Below are 25,445 nucleotides of genomic sequence, written 5' to 3' on the forward strand. Positions count from 1 at the left end.
ATTTAATTGAAATTTGCATTTTTTTTAATCTGGGGACTTTTGTCGTGGTTGGTGATGAGTTGGTCTGGCACTAACCACGAAATATTTGAGGTTCGAATTTTCACAACAACAATTGTAATTCGAATCAATTCGAGTTTTTGTAATTTAAAATTGGTTAAAATGTCTTGCGAAGAAGTTACGCGTCCGGAAACGTGGGAAATTTTAAGTTTAGATTTGCCACTGACATTCACCTGACATTTCTCGTCATTGCTACCAATCTTACCGATCTAAATTACACCAGATCTATTAAAGGACGCCTATCCGCTATTAACGAACTGCTGTGACGTCATTTGCGTGCGTTAATAGCTCTATTAGAAAACCAAAAAACGTGGGCGGTAGAAAATAGTATATTATTAGCCAAGGTTGCAGAGCCAAGCATTCTAGACCGAGCGCAAATTAGAACCCGAGACGCGCAGCGTCGAGGGCTCTGAAGCGCGAGGTCTAGAAGTGGCTTTGCAACCGTGGTTAATATACTATTTTTTTCACTAGTAGAAACCATAAAACAATAAACTGAAAAAATAAACGTTCAATTTTTTGACGCAACATGATTTTGTTTTGATTTCTAATCAAACTTGATTTAATTCTTCAACACAAAGAAAACCGTTTATACTTGTCGCTGAGTTAATCATTTTATCTTCTATCGTCCACCAACTACCATACGTATACTCAAGTAATGTTTGTAGCACACATTTGTTCATTTTTTAAGAAATAATCACATCAAACATTGCGTACATAACCTCAATTTTTCTTTTTGAACCGGTGGTCGCAAAAGTTGAATTTGCTACCTCTAAGTGAGTCGACATTTGCATGCGTCATGGCTGCTAGTGAAAAAATACATTTTTGTGGCAGAGTACTCAACTTTTTAATTAAGTGATGGTTCATAGCTTCAAACCATTGTTTTCTAACACATTCTACAGACGGGAATGTAAAAAAAGTTTTATTTTGATTGCCTCTGTAATATGCACTTGTACATAATGGGTATCTACATTTGTAGCTAGCAATTTGTTTTGTCATATTGAAAAATCGCAACCAAATAATCTAACTGAATATTACTAAAGAATATAATAATACTAATTACCTCCTGACACACGTCTGTAATATTGTAGAATGGGTTTGTAACCTGCAAGAATAAAATGTTATTAATACCAGAAATTCATTGAAATGAAGTAAGTAATGAAGTAACATTTTTTAAAATATTAGATAGGTAGCTATTTATACACTTACCAAACAATAACTAGAAGAAATAACGTAGGTACTTGTGCTTTTGTAGTCTTCAAATCAAAAACCAATATTAATTTATAATTATTTCCTCCTCCCAGTGACTCTGATTTAATTATTTTTGATGTTCCTGTAAAATTGGTTAAAATCAACAGTGTGTAATAAATAGTCTATTAAATACAGAAATGGAAAGTGGGTGAAATTTTACAAAACGCACTAGGCAATTTTCTTTCCACATTATTATTAAAGTACTTACCTAGTTCCTAGTAACAATAGGAATTTTATTCTATAAGCGAATAAACGAATAACGCATAAATATTGTCCAATAAACACTTGAAACGAGTCAAACCACAACACAGAATAAAGAAAACAACGTTCAAAGGAGTTCATCTCACAGAAATGAGTAATGGTGGACCACCATTGATCTAATAAAGGAGTGGATGGAGCCTTGTATACGTTTCCATACGCGAGCGAGTGTAATCAACATAAGAAAGAAATAGCTATAGCCGTTATACATCAGTGGGGAAAGGACGGCTGACCACGTATCACGTGCTGGGTGGCAAGAAACGCTTCATTTGAACGGGAATTAATACGTTTTCTTGCGAATTTGTTCAAACAATCAATTATAACAAACTATGAAAACTATATTTTTACAGTTTACATTAAAATAATGTGTAATGTGAAACAACAAAAATCATGTTAAGTGGTGGAGATAGTCTTTTAATAAAATTATATGTATACAGAATCTGCAATATATTACGAATTCACTTAGTACAATAATCTTCTACAAGTTAACTAATCTTGTGTATGTCCATTGGTAATTCTGAAGTTTTTAGGATAAAAGTAATTAATTAAAGTTTCGATAAAAGTGACAGGATGTCTAATTAAATTAAACATATTAAATTGTGTGGAATTTTGTACTAAAATCTATTTTCTAAATCCATGTACAAATAACTAAAACAATAATCAATAGATATAAAATTCCCTCTTTTTGTAGCAATAATCAGTTTTTTCGTAACTCGGAATGTTTAGGGAATCTAACAAAATTTTTAAATTATTTACGAAATCCTTCGTCTGTGTATGTGATTATTACCTATGAAATGAAACAGGATTGCTTTCTTTGCACGTTCTATGCAATTATAACCACAACACGATTTCACGATGTTTAACAAATAGTCCGATAAAATACAACTTAAGAAGACCGTAGACATTTAAATAAGGTAACTTGAGCCTAAAAATCGTAAATTTGCAAAAATACACCTTCAAACACCATGCGCCAGCACGAAAGAAAGCTTCAGAAACACAGTGCTCTGCAGTTTCGCGTCAATGTCTTGCCACCCAGAGAGCCCTATCTCTGTCCCACTGTGTTGACAACGCGCGTCTCTCTCTAAGTTACTTCCATATAATATTATTTCTATGGTAGACCACATGCAACTGCAACTTTCCATAAACAGAGCCACGTGATGCGTGGTTTTCATTTTTACATTCACTCAATGTCCAGACATATGTTTCTACGCATCTTATCTGAGTTTGTCTATGGTAAATACTAACCCTCACCTAAGAACGGCATATTATTTTAAAATTAGTGGACTTTTACCTGCACCCATTTGTCCAGACCCAGAGAGCCGCATCCTGTTTTATTTTAGTGTTTGGTCTTACAGCGTATTGGTTAGTCTGTGATTTGTGTCTTCTTACAAACTCAATCTGAAAATAATTCTGCAGTGTTGTCATTAATTATTTAAACTATGTGTTCACGTAAGAATAAAGGAAGCAATTTATATAGGTAAGTACAATTGGCATTAAAATAGGTCGGTACTTTTTATTGATGTAGTAGAATCTGCTTTTATTAAAAAATATGAACAAGAATCGATACTCTCACGGATGAGAACAACGTGGTTTCTACTCCGCAATTGTAGATATTTTATGTCACATACTTCATGCCCATTTTGGCCCTGTAACATTCGTCAATTTTGAAGGCTAGGTTAGTTTACACAGAAAATGGAGCCACATCTAAAAAGAACATTCCAACAAATCCCGTGTCCGGAAAATGATAAAAATTGTTTGCGTTGTTTGTTTTCTGATAAACTCCATAAAGTAAAAACCAGTGGTGTAAATAACACTCCATTGGGCTGCTATTGTATTTTTCCTAGAGTACAAAAAAAATGGGTCTCCCGTTTCCGTCTAGCCGTCTGTGTCGATTTTTGTTAGATAATCTCCGAGACTACCGCACCGATTTTTGTCAAATTTTATATGTGTACCTACTACGAATATCATATAGGTGATAAAACACTAACCAAACTTTGCCTAATTATCCGCACCAACAATGTAATTATGTCACCTCAAATTGTGTACTGTATATGAATGGGTTTTAAACTGTATCAAATAACATAGTCATACACGTGTAGTTTACGAATCCGTGTTAAGTTTTTAACCGAAACGTCCAGATTTTTGGAAAAACCAAATGCTTTGCGATCATACAAATGTTTTACAGTTAGAATAAACATGATAAATGTTTAATCAAAATATATTTACTTATCCCATCCGAAAAATTGATGACGTCAGCTCAAAATTTTGCCGAATGGATCCTATCTAAATTGTATGATGAGTCTGTCCTTGTAATTTATCATTCCTTTCATATTTTTTGTATTTGCGTATACAGGTGACTCAAAAAAATTAATGAATGCGTGAATTTATTTTATTGATTTATTCAGGAGCTGCAAAACTGAATACTTTGAAATCTTGCAGATGTTTTAAAGTTGTTGTAAGCATGGCAACTTTTTTACTTCTACTTTCATATTACATACATATTACCTTTATTTTGCCTTACAAGGGTTATCATAAAAAAAATATATAAAATTCGCGAATTCAAATGTTATAAGTCAATCAAAAAGTTGGATTTCTTCTACTTCACTTCAGGAGCGAGGGAAGTTCTGTCGAAATAACCTTCGACCAATTTTTTTCACAACCTCACATCCACAAAAATTTACCATATTTGTTTTGTAATCAACACTTTTTTTATTAATAAATCGGGGATAGCTCTCTTTAAATTTTCACAAACATTTTACCGTCGTAAGACACAAGACGGTTTTTTATTAAATATTCAACTGAATTTATTATTTTTATTTAAAATTAAACAATTTCAGTCGCGCAGAGTGAAAATGAAACCCACTGCTAGTGGTACTCTTCGAGGATACGATTCCAGGTACATACTAGACGCACGGTTTCCATGGCAACGGTGTAAACAAAAGGTCTAAATGACTAATGATTTGTTTTCCGCTTTTATCAGCACTCACCAGCAACATATCATATAGCCAAGACACGACATAAGTTTTGATACATTTTATTCAAATGGAACGAGATAAAAAAATTAGTTTTGATGATTACGACACAAATTTCCGAATAATTTTTTTAAATATTGAAAATTACTATTTTGTTATGTCCAGTGTGTTTGTGATTTTGGGGTAGCACGTGCCCCTCTGCAAAAAAAATGCAGTAATAAACTAGTGTGGAGTTCCAGACTGGACACAACACAAAAACGTTTATTTAATTTGAAAAGTACTCATAAACAGCATCAGTAGTAATCACATTACTATGATCTTTACCTTACCGACACCTGTGAAAGCCTATTTGGAATCAACGCACAGACCAGTAATCAACACTACAGCACATAGCATCGTGAACGTAGCGTCATATATTATTATTGTCCTTTATTAGACGATGGTATTGGTATTGTTAGTTGCATATAGTCTATCTCAGAAAAGGTTCGATGTAGGAGGCGCGTTATTTTAGACGCGCATGTTATATACGTAGTAATGTACAAAATCGAGAATCACAGATAAAATTAACTGACGTTTGACGTTTGACATGACGGCGGAAGACAAGCGTGTGTGTGTTGGTGGTTGGTAGTAGTGGTGACGAAATAAACTCCAAGAACAAGATTAACTTTAATAAATTCGAAAGAACAGGTAGGCGTATCATGGAAAACATTTACTTTTGTTCCTCATGTGCATGAAAAAGAGCTTTGTAATATTTACTTTGTCAGTTTCGATGTCTCTTGCCTGAATATTATTTGGAGTTTGTCTGAAGGTTGGCAATGCCTGATTACTAATTCTTAAAGGAATTCGTTATTGAGTACTTTACCCAAGCATTTTACAGAAGAGTTGTGTTGGTATTTTCTGGTTCTTCAGTGAGTGACAAAAAATTTCGCCATATTTCATACTGGTAAATTTACAATTTAAGTGGAATGCAGCCTAATGTAAAGGGATAAAAAATATTGATATCTCTATCGTTTTAAATGTAAAAAAAAATTAACATATTTTGTATTAATATTTGCACAGTTATAGGATTGAATACTAAGGAATGATGGGTGTTTGAACTATTTAGTCACGTTAAAAATTGGTCATATGTTACTTCGACAAAATTATCCTCGCCCCTGAAGTACAATAATGAGTTTCCCCTTTACAAAAATGTTGTCACTAAACTGCAACGACACGCATCTCAATTTTCGGGAAAATGGAGTTAGCCGCTCCTGATTTAATCAATAAAATAAATTTACTCATTCATTAATTTTGAAGGCACCCTGTATAAACAATTCTAAAAAATATGCATAATAAATCACAGGTAGAGACTCATCATATTTTGCACATTTTCGCTAGGATTTATTCGGCAAAATTTTGAGGTGACGTGATCAATTTTTTCTGGGGGATAAGCAAATACATTCTGATGAAAAATTTACAATGCTTATGATAACGTTAAAACATCTTCAAGATTTCAAAGCATTTGGTTTTACAGATTCTAAATTAAATTGTAAAATGTTTTTTTTTCAAAAATCTGGAAAACTAAATCAATAAAATAAATTAACGCATTCATTAATTTTTTTGAGTCACCCTGCATAAGCAAATCCAAAAAATATGAGTGGAATGATAAATGTATAGATTCATCATATTTTGAATATTTTAGGTGGGATTTATTGGGCAAAATTTTGAGCTAACTGTACCAATTTTTTGGAGAAGACAAGCAAATATATTTTGATTAAACATTTATCATGCTTATCATAACTTTAAAACGACTGGAAGACTTCAAAACATTCGGTTTTGCAGATTCAAAATTAAATTGCAGAGATCCGTATTGGGACCCTTGCTCTTTAACATCTTTATTGATGATATTTCAGATGTTCCAAACATCTCCTATTTTATATTGTGTTAAAAAAGAAACGTAACAGTTGCCGTTACATGATATAAAATATTTTTTTAGAATTTCACGAATACCAAAATGGTATTAGTTGTATAACCGTCGACAATTAGAGCGACGTTGAGTTTTTATTTTTTGATCTTAACAACTTTCAACATTATAATTGAAAGTTACTTTTTTTTAGTACCTACCTGCTCGATATGAGCACTTGCTAAATTGCTATTTATGATACAATAGAAGACCCAAAATATGAACTGAGAAATACATTGTTATCGTTTTATCTGAACATTTTTATCTCTTTATCTCTAATCAATGTTCTTTTTTCGAGTTTAAAGATTAAATAACGTTAAATCGTGCGTAGTTTTGTTACCACTATTCTCTGATGATTTTTTTGTTTTAGCAAAATGAGCGATACAGTTGTTGGAATTGACTTGGGTACCACAAATACGTGCGCCGCTTGCTACCTCAACGGTCGGGTAAAAATTCTGGAAAATGAAGAAGGAGGAAGAGTCACGCCATCTTACATTTTTGTTACGGAAAAGAGCAAAATCATTGTTGGTCAGTACGCTCGAAAAATGGCCGAGGCAAAACCCGAGTACGGAATTTGTGGTAAGAAAACACTTTCATTCGTGATCACTACTAACCTAAAACTTGCAGAAATCAAGCGCCTGTTGGGCAGAAAATTCGACGATCCATATGTGCAGAACAATTTACAGTATTTTCCCTTCAAGATCGTCAGTCAGAGCAATGATCCCGTACTCTCAATTCTCCAAAAGAATGATACTTTTACGAAGACCCCTGTAGATCTGTGTACAGCTATCCTCTCCAAAGTAAAAGCGGACATTGAATCTAAAATTGGAACACCTGTCGACAAAGCAGTCATCACTGTACCAGCATACTTTAATATTAGCCAGAGGGAAGCTACTTTATCGGCAGCTAATAAAGCGGGGTTTACGGTTTTGAAACTTCTGAACGAGCCAACAGCTGCTGCTTTGAGTTACTATTTAGAACACGACAAAGAAGAGAATATTTCTGTGGTGTATGATTTGGGCGGTGGTACTTTCGACGTTGCTATTTTGAAAAGAAATGGTAACAATATTGACATCATAGGAGTTGACGGGGACACCCACTTGGGTGGTCACGACTTCGATAATCTTATCGTAGATTACGTTTGCGACTACCTTCACAGTAGTTACAAGTACAACCCGAGAAATGACCACCGCGCAATGAGAAGACTTCACAACGAGTGTGAAGAAGCAAAGAAAACTTTGTCAATGACAGAAGAAACTACCATTGTGCTTAGCGGGTTCGTTAAAGATGTTCCCATAGTTGAGATAGAATTAACTAGAGACCAATTTGAAGAAATGGGACATGACTTATTCCAGCGGACTATCGACATCATCGACAATTGTCTCAAGAGTTGCAACATTGCGCTAGGTGATATCAAAGAGATCATACTGTCAGGAGGGTCAACACGTATTCCAAAAATTCAACAGATGATTTCTTCCTATTTTGGCAAAAAACCAAACAAGATTGTGAATCCTGATGAGTGTGTGGCTGAAGGTGCTGCTCTTCAGGCAGCCATGTTTTCAACAAATACGGATCAACAAATTCATGCTTTCAAAATAACAGATGTCACACCTTTATCCTTAGGGATCAGTAATTTTGTTGATCTCATGACTTTCTGCATCGAGAGGAACACGCCGATCCCGGTTAGTAAAACCTTAACTCGAGTCACCGTGGACAATCAGCAGAAATCTATGTGCTTTGATATATACGAGGGTGAGAGAATGGACGCGAAGAAGAACCGTCATCTTGGAAAAGTTACCATAAGTGACATAACACCTGCACCGCCGGGAAAGTGTGAAGCCTCCTTTACGATGAGTATTGACGCGAATGGGATTTTGAAAGTTACAGCCAAAGAAAAACTTCGCAATAATGTTAAAAATTTAACAATTACGTATGCTAGAGGCCATCAAAGCGACAAGGAAGTAAAAAATGCGCTGAAGGACGCGGAAGAGAATAAGTTAGAAGATGATAGTTTTGTTAAGTTCGCGTTTTTGAAGGAGTACGTGTTGGACTATTGTGAACGGGCGAAATATAATTTAGAAAAGAAGAATCTGCAGGAAACTTATAAACAAATCTACGAATTATGTAAAGTGACCAAGACGGAGGTAGAAGATTTGGAATTAGGAAATGAAGGTAGACTACGAAAATTGCGTGACAGAATTGTGACGAATTGTGAGCCTGTAGTTACAAAATATAATTTTGAACTAATGCCGGTTCAGCGTCAGTGATTATATTTTTAACAGTTTTAAGGTTAGATAAATGTCATTTGAGCATATTTAATATGTAATTTTTACTTAAAAAACAATACATGCATTTTAATATGAAATCATTAAGCCATTTTTTTCTTTCCAAAATTTGCGTCTTCTGTATTTTCACAAGCTTACAGCTTATTATGCAAAAATGTAAGAGGTAAGTATGATCAACAGTTAGCCTTGGAATTTTTCCATCAATTCGGCGTAGCATTTTGTGGTTTGTTTGTTGTGTGTGAAACTACGTGGTGAGTAAACCAGGTTAAGTATAGTTGGTTTGGTAGTTAAATGTTCGGTGGATTGTATATACACTGATTTCTCTAAAGCATTTGACAGATTAGACCACTCTAAATTGATTGCCAAGTTGGATAGTTTTGGTATGTCAGATTTCCTAATTAAACTTTTTAGTTCTTATTTAATTGGCAGGACGCAGGTTGTTACCATTGGCGGTTTTCAGTCAACTGAGGTACATGTTACTTCTGGTGTACCGCAAGGGTCCATTCTTGGACCTCTGTTCTTTATTTTGTTTATTAATGACATTAGTATCGGCTTTAGCTCTGAGTGTCTTCTATATGCTGACGACCTAAAAATCTTTAGAAAAATAACAACATTTTCTGACCACCTTCTCCTTCAAGCTGATCTTTATAAATTAGAACAAGCATGCAATGTAAAAGGGTTGTCGCTGAATCTTCCTAAATGTAGTGTAATGACATATTCTCTAAAGCATATCAATAGTATATATGACTATAAAATTGGCGGCTTCATTTTGAAACGTGTTTCCACTGTGAGAGATTTAGGCATTATATTTGATCAAAAATTATCCTTCATTAATCATTATGATGAGATATTTTCCTCATCAATTAGGGCGTTAGGATTTATCATTCGTAATTGCAAAAGCTTTCAACTTAACAGTACTCTCCTTAGTTTGTATACTTCGTTTGTTAGATCAAAACTAGAGTATGGTTGTGTTATTTGGTCCCCAGGGTACGATGTTCATTGTCTCAAATTAGAAAAGTTACAAAGGAAATTTTTAAAATTCCTCCATTTCAAATCATTTGGCTATTACCCTTGTAGAGGTTTTCCTCAAAATGAGCTTTTGGTACTCTTTTCCATTCAAAGCTTGGAAAAGAGGAGAGAAACTTTGTCTCTCTGTTTTCTTTTTAAATTGGTGAATGGTGTTGTAAATTCAAGTGCTTTAGTTGAAAAATTATGCTTTCTAGTTCCCCGGTCAAACATTAGAAACCCTTTATGTTTTTATACTGAAATTTCTAGAACTAATGTCCATGTGTTCTCGCCCATTACAACTATGTGCAGAATTTATAATAATTATCGGAATAAATTTGATATCTTCAATAGTAGTTTACGCCAGATCAAAAATGCACATCTATAACAGTCTCCTAATTTTTAACTATTTAATTATGCATTTCCAACAATCTAAGTTAGCCCTAATATACCACCCTAATAATTGGTTTATCTGTAGGGGTGGTCAACAATAATAATAATATTAATAATAATAGTAATAATGGGGATGGCGTGAGATTAGAGAATAATAGCAGACTAATTTGTATGCTGTAATTCTAGAATCTCGAAAGTTGTTCTGTTAATCTAATCAATGCATATCATTACTTGGTCTTAGTACCCGTAATGATAGAAGTCTTGCCTGAATGCCGGTCATTTCCGGGTCAGTGGTGGGTCTTAATAAAAAAAGGAGAACCTTTGTTTAACGACAATTAATCGTAACGACGACGACGCCACAGTTTCCCCAACACGAGTATCTAATTCTTGCGGTTTTCTAATCGGAAATATGCGGATTTCCGACCGACGGTAATACGTGGTGTAAATTTGTTTTATTGTTTGTAAAGTTATAGTTCAGGTTAGGATTTTGATCGTTAACTGGTTCTAACACAATTTAATAGTCTAAGTTTGTACAGATAAAATTACTTGCTAGGAGATTTCATGAAATTCACTTAGTCAAGGCTCATCCTTTGTTGTTGAATGAGCTGTAACAATTGTTCAAGTAATAATGCATCTATTTCCAATTTTAATCATTAATACATTTTGTTCGGTATTTAAAATTTAAGTCGATTTTTCGATTGTGCTTGCGTTGATATAAACAAAAGTAGAAATTTCAAACGTCTTGCTGACAAATAACAGTTATCAGTTCTGTCATCTGTATCATGTAAAAGTTTCTACCGTGTGATGAGAAATGACGCGGTCTGTTGGCAGTACTTTTTAAACAAAAATGTAAACTTTTTTTGCCTTTATGTTGGTCTAACGGAAGTAAAGTTTGTCCAGAATTATAAGAATTTTATGGACTCCCAACGTTAATGTGTTTCACAGCTCAGGCGTCAATTCTATTGTACAGGTAAAGAGCCTGTCAGCGGATAGCCGATCTTTTCTGTACCTGAGTTCGCCTCGCTCTTCAGCTAAACAATAAAACTGACAACAAGGCTGTAAACCACATTAACTTTGGGAGTCCATAAAATTCATATAATTCTGGACAATCTTTACAGTTTGTCCAGAATTATAAGAATTTTATGGACTCCCAACTTTAATTCGTTTTACAGCCCAGGCGTCAATTCTATTGTACAGGTAGAGAGCCTGTCAGGAGAAAGCCGATGTTTTCTGTACCTGTGTTCGCCCCGCTCTTCAGCTGTACAATAAAATTGACAACAGGGCTATAAAACGAATTAACTTTGGGAGTCCATAAAATTCTTATAATTCTAGACAAACTTTAACCTCATTTGAGATACACCTGTTAAAACTTTTATGACTTAAGCGGCTTAAGCCAAACCACCCTTATAAGTCAAAATGGCTATTGTAAGCTTTGTGGACCCGAACCGCAAGATTATTACTGTCCATTGTTGGCATAATGTAGCTGTCAACTGAGTTAAATAATACAATAGCCACTTTGACTTATAAGGGTGGTTTAGCTTAAGTCGCTTAAGTCATAAAAGTTTTAACAGGTGTATCTCAAATGAGGTTACTTTAATTGCAGTGGCGGCCCGTGACTATTTTGGTTGGGTCGGCCAGCAATGAGTGACCCAAAGTTTTAAGACAGAATACAAGAAACAGGGACCTAAAGTTAGTCATTATCTATAATTTGCTACCTGTATGGTGTTAATTCATATAGTCCTATATAGTTCTAGTACTATATAATTCATATAGTAGTATAATTGGCAAAATTGTCTATTGCAAATTATAAATGTTGTTCAGCAAGGACTACGCGAAGGTCTGAGGTCTTCCGGGACTGCAATAAGGATAGGTTTGTTAGTAATAGAAGTATGGGATGTATTAAATGTAAAAATAATGAATATCATTAATACGAAAAAAAGCAACTTTTCTTCTAAAACAAAATAAAAAATATTCTTCAAATAGGTATAAAGTAAAGCATATATAACGACAATAAACTCAAATAAAAATGAAAATAACATTCAAATTATAAAGTAACACATTTTAACAAAAAATATAACATGAAACGTCAACAACTATTTATTAGTAAAAAACAAAATTAAAAAAGTAAATTAGAAATTTTTATAAACCAGTTCAATGTGTCTCTGTTTTGTATTCGCAAAGTGGTCAATTACTTGATTCTAGAACTTTTGATCTTCCGTTAAGTTTGTTTTTTTCTTTTTCTATTGCTCAAAAAAATTGGATAATCGATTTTGATTAATGGAGTTTCTAGTAAAGTTTTTAATTCGCTTTAAAGCTGAAAAACTGCGTTTAAGATATGCTGATGTGGATGGTATATGATTAAAATTAAAGACAGAAATAATTTCGCAGGCTTCCACATTTTCGTAAGTAGCATCATCAGGAGCAGGGTTGAGAAATTAGGAAAAAGAGCACGGTAACTCAATATGTCAATCGTACCAGAGGACCAGAGGCAAAACTCTTTTTCTGAAGTTTTTTTGAATTTATTGTCAACATCATATCCAAAAATTAAACAATACCAACAAAATAGTTTGTTTTTTGACTCACTCCCCGTCAGCCATTCATAATTTTCGATTCTACGACAACTGGTCGCAAACAATTGATCGCGCGACAATTGATCGCAAGCAACTGGTCGCAGCACAATTGGTCGCACGCGACAATTGATCGCGGCGACAATTGATCGCAGCGACAATTGATCGCACGTAAATTGATCGCAGCGACAATAGATCGTACGTAAATTTATCGCAGCGTCAATTGATCGCAAGGTAAAATTCATCGGGAAGTATTTTCTTTTATTAAAACTAAATATTTTGTATTCTGAATTTTAAGTTGCAATAAATTTAGCAACCAGGTAAGGTGTAAATATCGAATTAAAAACAATTTGAATATAGATAAGTGACGAAGTTTGTAGTTGCACTTTAAAAATTAAAAAATACGAGCGTAAACACCTTGTTACATAAGATTTTTTATTAATAAATTGTCATTTTGGTTATTTTTTTTTAAGAGATTGTTTCTATTTATCTCGTTGCTTATTTTACCTATTATATTATAGGAACTAGCTTCATTATAATAAGTACTCAACATAAAAACAAGTGTTTATTGTTCTTAACTAGATTACAGTTATTTAAAAAATCATATTTTTAACAACCTTTAAATTTTAGCACATTTTGATACAGAATTGCCTCTATTGTCTATTCTTGTCTTTATACATATCACCAAACAATAAAATTTATGAACTAATAGTACATCTAGAGTATCCATATGCAGCGAATGTAAATTCCACTGGACGGATATAATACTTATTTTAATCCCTTGTAAATTGCAACGGATCTTTTACAGGGTTTGAGAAAGGTTTACGTGTATTGTAAATATATATTGCAAAAACTTTTGTTAGAGCGTCAAGAATAATTTTGTGTTACCGGGAAATCTAAGAAATGTAGGTACTTATGCAACTAAAAACTTATTTTTTAATTATTATTATGTGACTAGTATTGTACTGAAGAAACATTCAGTTGTACCATATGTGGGTGTAAAAATACATATACAGGGTTAGTCACGAGAAAATTATTTCTGAAAATTATTTTTACGCAACCCAAAATACGAATACCATGTACCACTTGATACTAACTGAATTTAAAATGAAATGCTTAATTCATGATTGCTTTGAGTTTGGCAATGTCGTTTTGACAATTCTGGAAAAAGAGGTTACGCGAGTGTCCATGGTGGTACCGCAGCCAGTTGGAGATCTCCGCTGGCGCCGCTAATAAGTTTGTCAGGGCTTGCTTCGAGTGCCTCTTGATCTTTTGCAACCGATTAATGACGAGAAAATTATTTCTAAAAATTCCTTTTACGATAGATATTTCTGTGACGTGTAAAACAGCTCTCAGATCTAAAAAAAAGGAAGAAATAATTGGTTCGCAGTTTTCCATGAATGACCCTACTACGGGCTACTACCTGATTTTATTCTTTTCCGCACTTTGCATCCTACAAAAATTTACAACATGGGCTGGAGAAGCCCATCACCTACATCCGGCAGATTAGGCAAATAATTCTGAGTGAATAGTCGGCCTTCCGAGTGAAAACTTTTCAAACTTCCCAAGCTAAAAATTAGTCACGCCATTGCGAATAACCACTACTCAGTGGCGTCGTCATCCTGGTTGTTTGTACTTTTTAACGGTATTCACTGTTTGTATTACTTGTTACTCGTGATGTATTGATTGATGTAAATATTTTAAATAATATTAATTAATAGAGAATATAAATCTGTTATGTGTGTTGTTTTATTCAACAAATTTTATTCCATGAGCCGCATCAAAAAAAAAACTGTACGTCACTGTCATCGGCAGTCTTATCTGGGTAATGAGGGGTACAGTTTATGACACTTTACCGGTTTGGCTCGAAACCATCATTTTAAGTCTGGCACTTTCTCCAGTATGAGTATATTCCTTTGCTCCATGGTCAAAACTAATCTTTTTACGATCTTGTTTACAGAAATAGCCAGTAGCGGCTCGTGGTCTTTTCCTTAGGTGAGGCAACATTTTCGTTTTAAAATCAGCAGAACATGTTAATTGTTCGCAATTACTTTTGTTAAAAGACAGATTGTTTATTCCTTTTTATGAAAACAATACAAATAACTCTGGGTCAGGAACATATCTTTATATGGATACACTTGTCGAATAAAAAACATTTAATTGCTTCACACAAACCAACGAGAAGGTGTAAAGACTACAGAATTTGCTTTATTAGCATTAAATATTAATTCATATGATCTAGGGCTGATTTAAATATATTAATAATCAATTAATTAATAAAGTTCTGCTCAAATCTGGATAAGAGGTTTGTAAATCTTTGACATACAATTGTTCGTCGTAAGAAAACCGTGCTTAAATATTTAAACTTTATAAGAAATTCTGGAGATTAGAAATTCTTATGTTCCTATCAGCATTGCAAAACTGCCATTTTCATTGTCCTACTGTTTTTAAGTTAACTTAAAAGTTTTAATACATAACCTTGGCAATGCACATGCAGTGAACCCCTTTCCTCGCGTCTAATTAATGCACAACTAAATACATTCAGCATCCCTGTTCAGCATTGTGCTATTGTGCAGTTTCACCGTGAGATTAAAAAATTCGATCTGATTGGCTTAAGGACGGTAGGCGTTGGTGCCTCCGCTGGCGCTTTGATAAAGCACTGATGACTATTGTCTTTCTTACAAACATATTAGCAGCATTGACTAATCGTACTGAAGATATCCGTCTATCTGAGGCATGCCTCCGTCTGAAGCTGGCCTACACGGTGATGATCAGAGTTTATTCCTGTTGAAAGCGCGTACTTCAAAATATGTTACCAAGATGCGTTTTAATAAATCACAGTGTTCTATAATAGTATATTAAAGAACGAGTTTCATAAGGCAAATATTGAGGCACGAATCCAAGTTTATAGAACGAGCGGCGAAGCCGCGAGTTATATAAAGGATGAGTGCCTCAATGGCCTTATGAACGAGTTATTTATACTATTTTTTCTACCGCACACGTTTTTTCCCAAAATTTAATTGAAATTTGCATTTTTTTTAATCTGGGGACTTTTGTCGTGGTTGGTGATGAGTTGGTCTGACACTAACCACGAAATATTTGAGGTTCGAATTTTCACAACAACAACTGTAATTCGAATCAATTCGAGTTTTTGTAATTTAAAATTGGTTAAAATGTCTTGTGAAGAAGTTACGCGTCCGGAAATATGGGAAATTTTAAGTTTAGATTTGCCACTGACATTCACCTGACATTTCTCGTCATGGCTGCCAATCTTACCGATCTAAATTGCACCAGATCTATTAAAGAACGCCTTTCCGCTATTAACGAACTGCTGTGACGACATTTGCGTGCGTTAATAGCTCTATTAGAAAACCAAAAAACGTGGGCGGTAGAAAAAAGTTATTTGCTACATCTTTAAAATATGTATATTTCAAGTTAAGAGATATTAAAACAAAAACTAATAGTCAATTTTTCCAGGGGAGGCACTGCCTCCCCTGCCTCCCCTGACGAGCCGCCACTGGAAATAGCGTAAAAGTGGAGATTGGTATGTAGGTACTTAGCAAAGGGAAGGAGATAAATTATTCATTCTGTCGTATCTATAAGCGCCTTATTAACAGTGTGAGCGTTCAAAAAAGTTTTGAATGAAAAAAACATCTTTGGTTTTATCATGGATTAAAGATAATCCAGAACTAATTTGTAGTGAGCAAAAAATTGTCTGCAAAGAATGCAATAAACTCCAAGATTAGTTGTTAATATATAAATTCAAATTTCTTTGCACCAAATTTATTAAAAAATATATATATTTAATTTTTTAAACTATCAAACGTAATGAAAATAATACTTTTTCACTTAAAACTGTAACGAGAGTTTTTTCACGATTTATCTATAACTTTTTAATTTGACAGTTGTAATAATTTTAAAACCATTTTTTATTAAAGAAAAATGACGTCTAAAACGTTTTGAAAGCTATTTTTTTCACTCGTTTAATTGACAAACTTTAAACTTGTGAGAAGAAAAGCTTGAATCACTTACTTGAGCGTCTAATCAATAAGACGAATAATCCAAATGAACATTAAAGTAGCATACCGACGAGATGTGTCAGCATTAAAAAAAATATTTTACAATATTTTCACTTTTTTGCACTTTGGTTTAGTCGGAAATGAGCCTAATAGTTACCGTTTTTATGGAACTCGTATGTATTTATTTTGACACTTTTTTTAGAAATAATGAAATTTTTGAGAATATAGCACATTAATTTATTTTCCTCATTCATAACAATTACTTATTTCTCTATAAACGCTATCATTTTTCGCCTGCGATCAATTGTCGCATGCGACCAGTTGTACTTGCGACGAATTGTGTTGCGATCAATTGTGACTGCGACCAGTTGTCGTTGCGACCAGTTGTCGCTGCGACCAATTGACGCTGCGATCAGTTGTTTGCGATCAATTGTCGCGCGACGAATTGTGCACGACGAATTGACGCGGTACCATAATTTTCATACCATGCTGTATTAATTATTATTAATTATTAATATGTTATTACACCGGAGCTGACTTTATTATTGCTCCGTGCTTCGATTAAATGTTGCATGCGCGGTTCCGAACGGCCCATTTCTTTTATATACAAGGAATTGATCATCGTACGTTAAAAGTCGAAAGTCATTATTTAATAATAATTTAATAGATGTGTAACAGTCCCAAAATTTAAATCAGTTACTAATTCTCTTACTAACTGTTGGCATTGTTACTGAAATTAGAAACAAACCTAAACCAACTGTTAATTTCATCCACGTGAAGACTGCAGAAATTCACAATATACAGACAGCGGCCAGCCGGTGCTGGTAGTGGGGAACCGCATGGAAAAGTGCACGGCAGAAGTGCAGTGATGAAACGAAATATTGTACGGTTTCGTCGCTATTGCATTCTAACTTATACAAACAGAAGGTGATAGCGCTATAACAACTTGATGTACTCCCGAAAAGCCGGCCGATTTTATCAGACATTTGACCAATCAGTCCAATAACTGCTGCAGGCAAGTTAAATAAGCGTTTATCAGTCTTTATAGCTATTTCTCTTTAATTCTGCTAAACAGAGAGCGATAGCAGATATGACATTATTTGACATTTATTCTTGTAGTCGGCCGGCCTAAGCTACTGCTCCTCGCAGTAAAAATATTTAAACTTCCCGGTCCCGGCACGATTTGTGCTTCCGAACGAAAGTGAATAAATTAGGTAACGCTTTTTGTAATTAAAAAAATAATAAAAGTAAAATCAGGTGATTTCAAAATAGCTTTAAATTATATTCTTGCGTTTAAAATAAAAATGAATATCGAAAATTGACAAGTTCGGTGACAGACTCGGCCTGGCCTAACTGGCCCCCCCTGACGAGCCGCCACTGTTTAATTGTATGGCGGATACGTCAGTCGTGACATGCGATAAATTGAGGTGTTGTTTTGGATACATTATTTTACAAATTAGAAATGTCAACAATCTGTCAATCTTGACAGCTGACAACGGACTCATTCATTCCTGATCACGCACCAGTATAATGTTATCTATTGCTTTTCCCATTTCTATTGAAACACCACTTGTTAATCGTAAATTTGGCAACGTTCATATTCAGTCAATTTTCTGACTAGAAGCCGTCGTCAATCAACCGAAAGCTGTGACCAATTGCTAAATTTTAAGCAAAATCAACAGGCGGTGTTTCAATAGAAATAGCAAAGACAATATACTTTTTTTTCTGAAGAAATGTAAATTTCATTGTAATCTATAATTTACAACTTAAAACTAATAAAACGAAACCATTTTAAATTTAAAAAAACGAGGTCTCATAAAATTATGTTAGGCATGTCGAAAATAAAATATTCGTTGTGCATAAAATCCGAGTTTTACATAAAGATAACGAAATGGAACGGAAGTAGTAAAATTATCATAGTTGTATGTTGCATTTAAAAATTCCTACTACCTACTTCTGTCGGTGTAGGAAACACTCTGATATCATCTTCATCAAATTAAAGAAATTATTATGGTGTTTATCTCAGCAACACATCATTCTGTCACCAGATTTCTTATAAGAATTTGACATTTTGTTGAAGTCTATCAGCCCGCAAAAATAGTAAAACTTAAAAAAGTTAGGTTACCGACATTTGTGATTTGTGCGCCAAGCGATCATCTATCATAACCAGTGAGTACGCGGGATTCTATCTCACCACTACAATCCCCCAGTTGAAGTAAGGTGTGTTTTACGGCGAGTAGCGGGGACGCTTTGATCTGGTCCACAAGGTCGTAGCCAGTGCGTCGCTAGGAATGTTTACAGCTAGTAAAAAAACTACTTCTATATTACTATAATTATGACTTCAAATAATAATACTCGATGCCCTTTTTATCACGCTTTTATTAGCTTGGGTTGTATGTATGTAACGGAATCTTTGAGCTTAATTTTCATCGGTTTCTAAAAGTCTGATCATCTTGAAACTTTGCACACGTCTCAAGGATCGATGACAATGCAATAATTTGATAACAGTTTCCCATTATCCTTATTAGGACCGCCAGGATCCTCGATCCTACGGAGACCACTGAGTGGTTCTTTCTAGAAAAATCTAAATAAGTAATTAATTCCCCAATTTATGAATTTGTCGCAGACTAAAAAATGAAAAATAAATAATAGTTTAAAAAACTAAAAAAACACGCTTTTATTGCTAATCGAACTAAAAACTAGAAAATAATTTTTAATGACAGAGTTTAATATTACAGTAGTAGAAGATCAAACAATCAATCATAATAAATCACCTCAAATTAAAATTATAATAAAATTTAAGTTATTAACAGAATAATTCAATTCAGAGTAAAAAGCGTGGGGTGCATTTTACTGCGGTTCATAACTATCCTCTCGTAGATAGTTGCCAATAGAATGATTGTAATATTTAAAATATCAAGCACCCCACGCTTTTTACTCTGAATTGAATTATTCTGTTAATAACTTAAATTTTATTATAATTTTAATTTGAGGTGATTTATTATGATTGATTGTTTGATCTTCTACTACTGTAATATTAAACTCTGTCATTAAAAATTATTTTCTAGTTTTTAGTTCGATTAGCAATAAAAGCGTGTTTTTTTAGTTTTTTAAACTATTATTTATTAATTTTTCAACCACAAGACCACAGATTTGTGATCTTGAAATGTTGTATTATGTTGAAATAGTCTAAAAGAACAATATATTTATTTGTAATCAAGCTATCGCCGCGACAGCACTGGTTCTAGCGTATGAGATACAATTCCGCGCGTTGATCATAACAGTTCACAACAAAGCGGCAAAATTCACAAAATTTCAAAGCAAACTTGATCTAGTGTATTGTGGAATTAAAGGAACAAAATTTTTGTATAAATGGAGGGAACAGCCTTACGAACCTATTATTTGTGATTTGTCAGTGTAAAGATACATACTTAGATAGACAAACGTTGTAGTGATTAGTGTTTACTATTTATTTAGTGTAGTATTTAGGTTAATTTAATAGTTTTTAGAATAGTAAATACGTTAAGTGGTAGACAGCTATATTCAGGAATATGGGACATTCATTCCAAGAAAATTCTCAGCATTTTTGGTAAACGCAAAAGTAAAAAACGACTGATTACTTTGATCACCTTGATATTTTTCAAGAGTTACAGTTTTCGCTGAAAATGGACTCTTGTTTTAGGCATTTTATTTTTTATTTCAAAAATTCATACGTTTTTTTGAAAATGCAACATAGTGTCTTAAACATTTTTATGTCACGAGCATGTATATGTATCGCACTGCTCTTAAAATTTTGTTCTGAAAAATTTCAGTTTTACAAATCCGGCCCTGTGTACTTTCACAATGCGCAATGATTAAAGGTGCTGTAAACTACCCCCAAACTTAAACACGGAACCGGTTCATAAAATTCATATACTTATTTTTAGCACTACTTTATTAAAAAATCAGAACGTTTTGGTGGTGAATCAAAATTCAAAGTATTAAAAAAATGCAACAGAAGCCTGAGAAAATACCGTATAGCGCCGATGTTTTTGTTATAAATTAATAGTTTATTTCTCAATGTCAACTTAAAAATGCATTAAGCTTATTTAGGAAACAAAAAAGTTATGTTAATCTGCAGTATTTCAAATTATTAGAGAGGTTACTTGAAGTATTTTCAGTATTTCAAGTATATTCAAGTAGTTGAAGCATTTTCAGTATTTCAAGTATATGCAAGTATTTGAAGTAATGTACTTGGATTATACTTCAAGTACATAAGGAGAGTACTTGAGACTTGAAGTACTTTTAGTAAAAGTAAATACTTGGTACTTTACTTGACATTATTTCAAGAAGTACATTGTACTTGGTACTTCAAGTACTTTTGTTGAGTACTTTTAACAGCTCTGACTGATACACTAAGTAGTTCTGAACATCTTCTACATTGCCACAAGTCGCCAAAATTTCTAAGTTATCCATGTGCAAAATTAATCAATTTACGTGACAGAAAGTCAGTTCTGCTTGCCAATGTAAGGTCCTAAGCCGTCAGCATAACTGTTACAATTGTACTTACAACTATAATTATAAATTATAAGTGTAAGCATAAGGTAAACTGTATAAGAAACTGATTTGCGCAAACATGCTATTAAGAAATGTGCTATAATGTAATACTAATTGTATTATAATTTGATAAACAAAATATTGAAGTTTGACTAAGTGAATTTCTTAACACGTGGTTTATATGAACAATTTTATGACTGTTAAATTGTGTTAGAACCAAGAACAGTAAAAACACTTAACGTGAACTGTGAATCTACAAACAATAAACAAAAATTGACACCACGTAATGAGATCGACAAAAGTTTTTAGTTAGTACTTGCTATGAAAAGATTGATTTTGGCGAATGCATAATTTCAAAGAAATTAGAGGGTGGGTGGGCGTTGCTAATATTTGACAAGACAAGACTGATTTTGGCACTTTTGAGATTTTCGACCAATTAGTTGAATACATTTCCTTCTAGATTTCGATATTCAAAAGTCATTTTCAACTTCGTTTCTTCGAAAATTCCTACCGTTTCTCCAAAATCGCTACTTGAAATATAGCAATATCCGATATGAATGAAATGAATGATGTTATACTAAACAGAAATAAAAGGGGGTAGGCGGGGGTACTATCTGTTGAGATAAGACTGATTTTGGCAGATAACATACCTTTCAAAAAACTAGAGTTCGGGTGGGCGCGGCTAGTACTTGCTAAGATAAGGCTGAATTTGGCAAATCAAATACCCTCCAAAAAAAACAGAGGGTGGGTGGGCGGGGCTAGTATTTGATAAGATAAAACTGATTTTGGCACTTTTGACATTTTCGACTATTTTTATAACTAGAAGAGGTCAGGTCACGGTAGGTCAAGTCAAGTCAGATGCATGAAATAAGAAATAAATCTTATAACAAATAGTATAACAAAAAAAAATACGATTAGGGTTTTTTTACTTTTTTCATTAGACTATTCTAGATTCTATTATTAGTTTCCAGTCCCACTCGACAGAAGAACATAACTAGCCCCGCCCACCCACCCTGCCTCTTTTTCAGTGTTTGATTTTATTTTGGCACTTTTGACATATTCGACCACAAAAAAGTTACGATCAGCGCTTTTTTTTTACTTTTTTCACATCCTAGATTCTATTAGTTTCCACTCTCGCTCGACAGAAGAATATAATTAGCCCCGCCCACCCACCCTGTCTTCTTTTCAGTGATTAATTTAATCCGATTTAAATGAAATGAATGGTCTTATATTGAACAGAAATAAAATTTTGGCAAATGACATACCTTCCAAGAAAATAGAGAGTGGGTGGGCGGGGCTACTATTTGATAAGATAAGACTGATTTTGGCACATTTGACATATTCGACCAAAAATAATTTACGATTGGCGCTTTTTTTACTTTTTTCACATCCTAGATTCTATTAGTTTCCACTCTCACTCGACAGAAGTACATAATTAGCCCCGCCCACCCGCCCGGCCTCCATTTCGGTGATTGGTTTTATCCCCTTTGAATGGGTGTAATGATCTTATACTGAACAGAAATCAAATTAGTCGTTAGAGGGGGTGGGCGGGCGGGGCTAATATTTTCCAAGATAAGACAGATTTTGTCGATTTCTGATTAAAAAACCATTAACAATAATTAATTGTGGTTGTGGGGGACACTATCGCGCTGCCGTCGGTACAATTAATTTTCTCGTTTAAACAATGGTTATTTTATTGAATTACCAACTAAACTTAACCTAGGTACACTTAATGCCTCACCGTGATTACACTTACACCAAGCAAACAACAAGTGACTCATCAAAACTAACTAAGTACTGACTTAAAGATTGAGATGCACTAATTTCCTACACGAGCTCCCAAACTGAACTTGCACATGGTTGCCTATGATTTCGCGGCATTGGTTTTTTCACAGCGCGAAATTTGAATTTAAACTGGGCACCACAACGTAAAAGATCACTTATACTTCCAACAAATAAAGATCTATTAAAAACAACATAAATAGCATTATCGGAATTTATTTATTCATTTCGATATTATCTAAAATAGTAAAAAGAGCTTGGTATGTTTTATTCTTTCTGTATCTACTGAACATAAAGTCGATGTGATTGTGGTTTGGCATCGCAAAAGTACCACGTACTGTTCCCTTTGGTAAAAGATCAGTGCACAAAATATTGATATCCTGAAATAAACAAAGCATGTTTTTTAGATTAAACTACAACTTATTCTTACTGCTGGAGTTGCCACAGCATCTTTATCACCATATATTACGTATACTGGTTTTTTCACATTTTGTAAAGGGTAATCTGGTGGTCTGTCTGATCCATACTTCAGTCTATTGTGTTCGGTACCATAATCATACATGGAGAAATTATTATTATTTAAAAAAATCTGTCCATAATGGTAAATCATTTTATGGCTGATTCCTCTTCCGTGATGGGCAAAAACGTAAGGAAATAACGCCTTTTAAAATTAAAATGGCTGTTATTGACTAAAACTAACACAACTTACAGGATCCATTTCATTGGGTGTCGCTCCCATTGAAAATGGCGTCATTATGTCAACAATATATGGTACAATGGTAACAGGCTGTGCCAACCATCGTACGACTTCAAAAGTCAGAAATTCACCCATTTTAAAAATATCCTATAAACTACAATCAGAACGTTGTTACCATAATAATACTTATACCTTTAAAAACAGCATGGGGTATAAAATATATTTAAAGTTACTTGACAAATGTTTAAGAACAGTCAGGGGTGCCACTAGAATAAGACTATCGATAAAATTCTCAGTCTTTTCAGGATTTAAAGATGCATAAATCAGAGCTTCTGTTGCCCCCATCGAGTAACCAATGAAGATGATTTTAGACTTAGTCTCTTCAAAAATCACGTTGAACTGAGCTTCAAGATCATACACCGCGATTTCGTGAAAGCTGAAATAAAAGATTTATTTTTGAAAGAATATGTCAGGGAACAAAACCCAAAGTTCCAAAATGTTGGATCTGCATCTAATAGATTGACGTGCTTACGAGAATAAGAAGCCCCTCTGTGATTACTTAGCCAGACTTCATAACCTTTTCTCCATAAAGAGAAACCTGGAAACTCTCCTAGTTGTCAACATCTTAAAAATTTTAGGTTTCATGGATTACCCAAAGAATTAGCCCCGTCTGACAGCCAAGCTATGGAACCAGCGGATATTGGTGGTTGCAAGAGAATAACGCCTTTAGGATTAGTCCTAGGTATTCTAAACATAGTTAAAATATACCCGTCTTCAGTGGTAATGTTGTAAGTTTGAACATGGCCCGTATATTTTTCGATCAAATCCGGCTAAAATTTCTACTTTGAAAATTTGAAACGGCGCACTAAGGTTGTGTTCGACTGAGTTATTTTGATAAGTTACGATCTGCTCAGTCTACTGAGATGAATTGCAACTGTATTTTAAAACCCCAATACTTGGCCACTTTCGCAACACGAATATAACTGCCATTCGACCCATCCTTACCAAAGTAATTACGAATCGAATATAGTCTACAATAGGTTGAACAAAATTTATGGATTTTTCGAAAAACTGAAAATTTTAACTGAATTTTTACAACAAAAAGTACTTGCTCTTTAAATATTATCTTAATTAACGCGGCAAATTTAAGTCAGTTCAGTCTATGGCTGGCCAGGGTAGGATAATTTTATACTTTATATATAAATAATTTGTCTACTTACAACTGGCAGTACGACGTCAGGATTGAAGAAACAGTCACCACCAAAGTTAATTTTCAAATAATCGAAGTAATTTGTGCAAGCATTTTTAGAACTTATGTTGATTACAAATGAAATTAAAACGGGCAGTAATAGGAAAAGGAATATCGAACTTCGTTTGCGAAACATGATTGAAGACAAACTACGGTAAAGTGATATTTTAGTAAATAAATATCTGGAATTATTATTGTAGTATATGTAGGGGAATGTGGGGCAAAGCGGAATGTAGAGGCAAAGTGAAATTTTTGTTTAAAAACTAAATAAATGCTGCCATCTGGGATTACCGTGCTAAACTATGTTAAGCACATGCCAAAGGTTCCTTTAGTGTAATTTCCCTCCAAAACTTCCCCAAGTTTACCTATAATTGTAAAAATAAAACATTCTTGCAGTTGGATGTAAAAAAACGGGGTGCTTTACTAAAGCTTATA

At 33.9% G+C, this 25,445-nt stretch overlaps 4 protein-coding genes across 7 annotated transcripts in view; 1 reads left to right on the plus strand and 3 right to left on the minus strand.

Moving 5' to 3' along the window:
- Positions 1–4,921, minus strand: part of LOC135137780 (lipase member K-like) — a 14,285-nt gene extending 9,364 nt beyond the window's left edge. The window contains exons 1-4 of one of the 2 annotated variants that reach the window (XM_064067518.1): positions 4,860–4,921; positions 2,855–2,961; positions 1,264–1,387; positions 1,118–1,159 (exon numbers count right to left, since the gene is read on the minus strand). In XM_064067518.1, coding sequence (XP_063923588.1) covers positions 1,118–1,159; positions 1,264–1,387; positions 2,855–2,888 — 200 coding nt within the window. In that variant the 5' untranslated portion in view covers positions 2,889–2,961; positions 4,860–4,921. Of the gene's footprint in view, positions 1–1,117; positions 1,160–1,263; positions 1,388–2,854; positions 3,040–4,859 lie in introns of those variants that run through there. The other variant, XM_064067519.1, reaches the window with a different exon arrangement.
- The window catches only part of LOC135137320 (chymotrypsin inhibitor Ani s 6-like), a 26,160-nt gene extending 21,076 nt beyond the window's left edge, over positions 1–5,084 (minus strand). Inside the window, exon 1 of the mRNA XM_064066944.1 lies at positions 4,865–5,084. The gene's annotated coding sequence lies outside the window, so the exon portion shown is untranslated. The remainder of the gene's footprint in view (positions 1–4,864) is intronic.
- LOC135137778 (heat shock 70 kDa protein-like) lies at positions 2,988–8,842 on the plus strand. Of its 3 annotated transcripts, none has more exons than XM_064067515.1 (3): positions 2,988–3,040; positions 6,848–7,056; positions 7,105–8,842. In XM_064067515.1, the coding sequence occupies exons 1-3, from the start codon at positions 3,003–3,005 to the stop codon at positions 8,742–8,744; spliced, it is 1,887 nt and encodes a 628-aa protein (XP_063923585.1). In that variant the 5' UTR covers positions 2,988–3,002; the 3' UTR covers positions 8,745–8,842. The 3 variants fall into 3 exon arrangements, with proteins under 3 accessions (XP_063923585.1, XP_063923586.1, XP_063923587.1); XM_064067516.1 differs by lacking the exon at positions 2,988–3,040 and adding an exon at positions 5,117–5,222; XM_064067517.1 differs by lacking the exon at positions 2,988–3,040 and adding an exon at positions 5,402–5,478.
- Positions 8,843–22,995: 14,153 nt separating this feature from the next.
- On the minus strand, positions 22,996–25,180 carry LOC135137397 (lipase 1-like). The gene is made up of 7 exons (XM_064067027.1): positions 24,982–25,180; positions 24,414–24,591; positions 24,245–24,359; positions 23,954–24,197; positions 23,774–23,908; positions 23,495–23,725; positions 22,996–23,444 (listed from the first exon to the last, which is right to left on the minus strand). The coding sequence occupies exons 1-7, from the start codon at positions 25,144–25,146 to the stop codon at positions 23,280–23,282; spliced, it is 1,233 nt and encodes a 410-aa protein (XP_063923097.1). The 5' UTR covers positions 25,147–25,180; the 3' UTR covers positions 22,996–23,279.
- Between the last annotated feature and the right edge of the window lie 265 nt (positions 25,181–25,445).

The sequence above is a fragment of the Zophobas morio genome, unplaced genomic scaffold, assembly GCF_036711695.1.
Source record: "Zophobas morio isolate AGI-343-1 ecotype UQ-CSIRO unplaced genomic scaffold, CSIRO_AGI_Zmor_V1 ptg000029l, whole genome shotgun sequence".
Classification (NCBI taxonomy): Eukaryota; Metazoa; Arthropoda; class Insecta; order Coleoptera; family Tenebrionidae; genus Zophobas; species Zophobas morio.

Coding starts and splice junctions, on each gene's coding strand:
- LOC135137778 (XM_064067515.1), top strand. CDS start 3,003: ATGTGTTCACGTAAGAATAAAGGAAGCAATTTATATAG. Junction 3,041..6,847: donor AAAGGAAGCAATTTATATAG/GTAAGTACAATT, acceptor TTTTTGTTTTAG/CAAAATGAGCGATACAGTTG. Junction 7,057..7,104: donor ACCCGAGTACGGAATTTGTG/GTAAGAAAACAC, acceptor TAAAACTTGCAG/AAATCAAGCGCCTGTTGGGC.
- LOC135137397 (XM_064067027.1), bottom strand. CDS start 25,146: ATGTTTCGCAAACGAAGTTCGATATTCCTTTTCCTATTACTGCCCGTT. Junction 24,198..24,244: donor CCAACATTTTGGAACTTTGG/GTTTTGTTCCCT, acceptor CTTTTATTTCAG/CTTTCACGAAATCGCGGTGT. Junction 23,726..23,773: donor CACCCAATGAAATGGATCCT/GTAAGTTGTGTT, acceptor TAATTTTAAAAG/GCGTTATTTCCTTACGTTTT.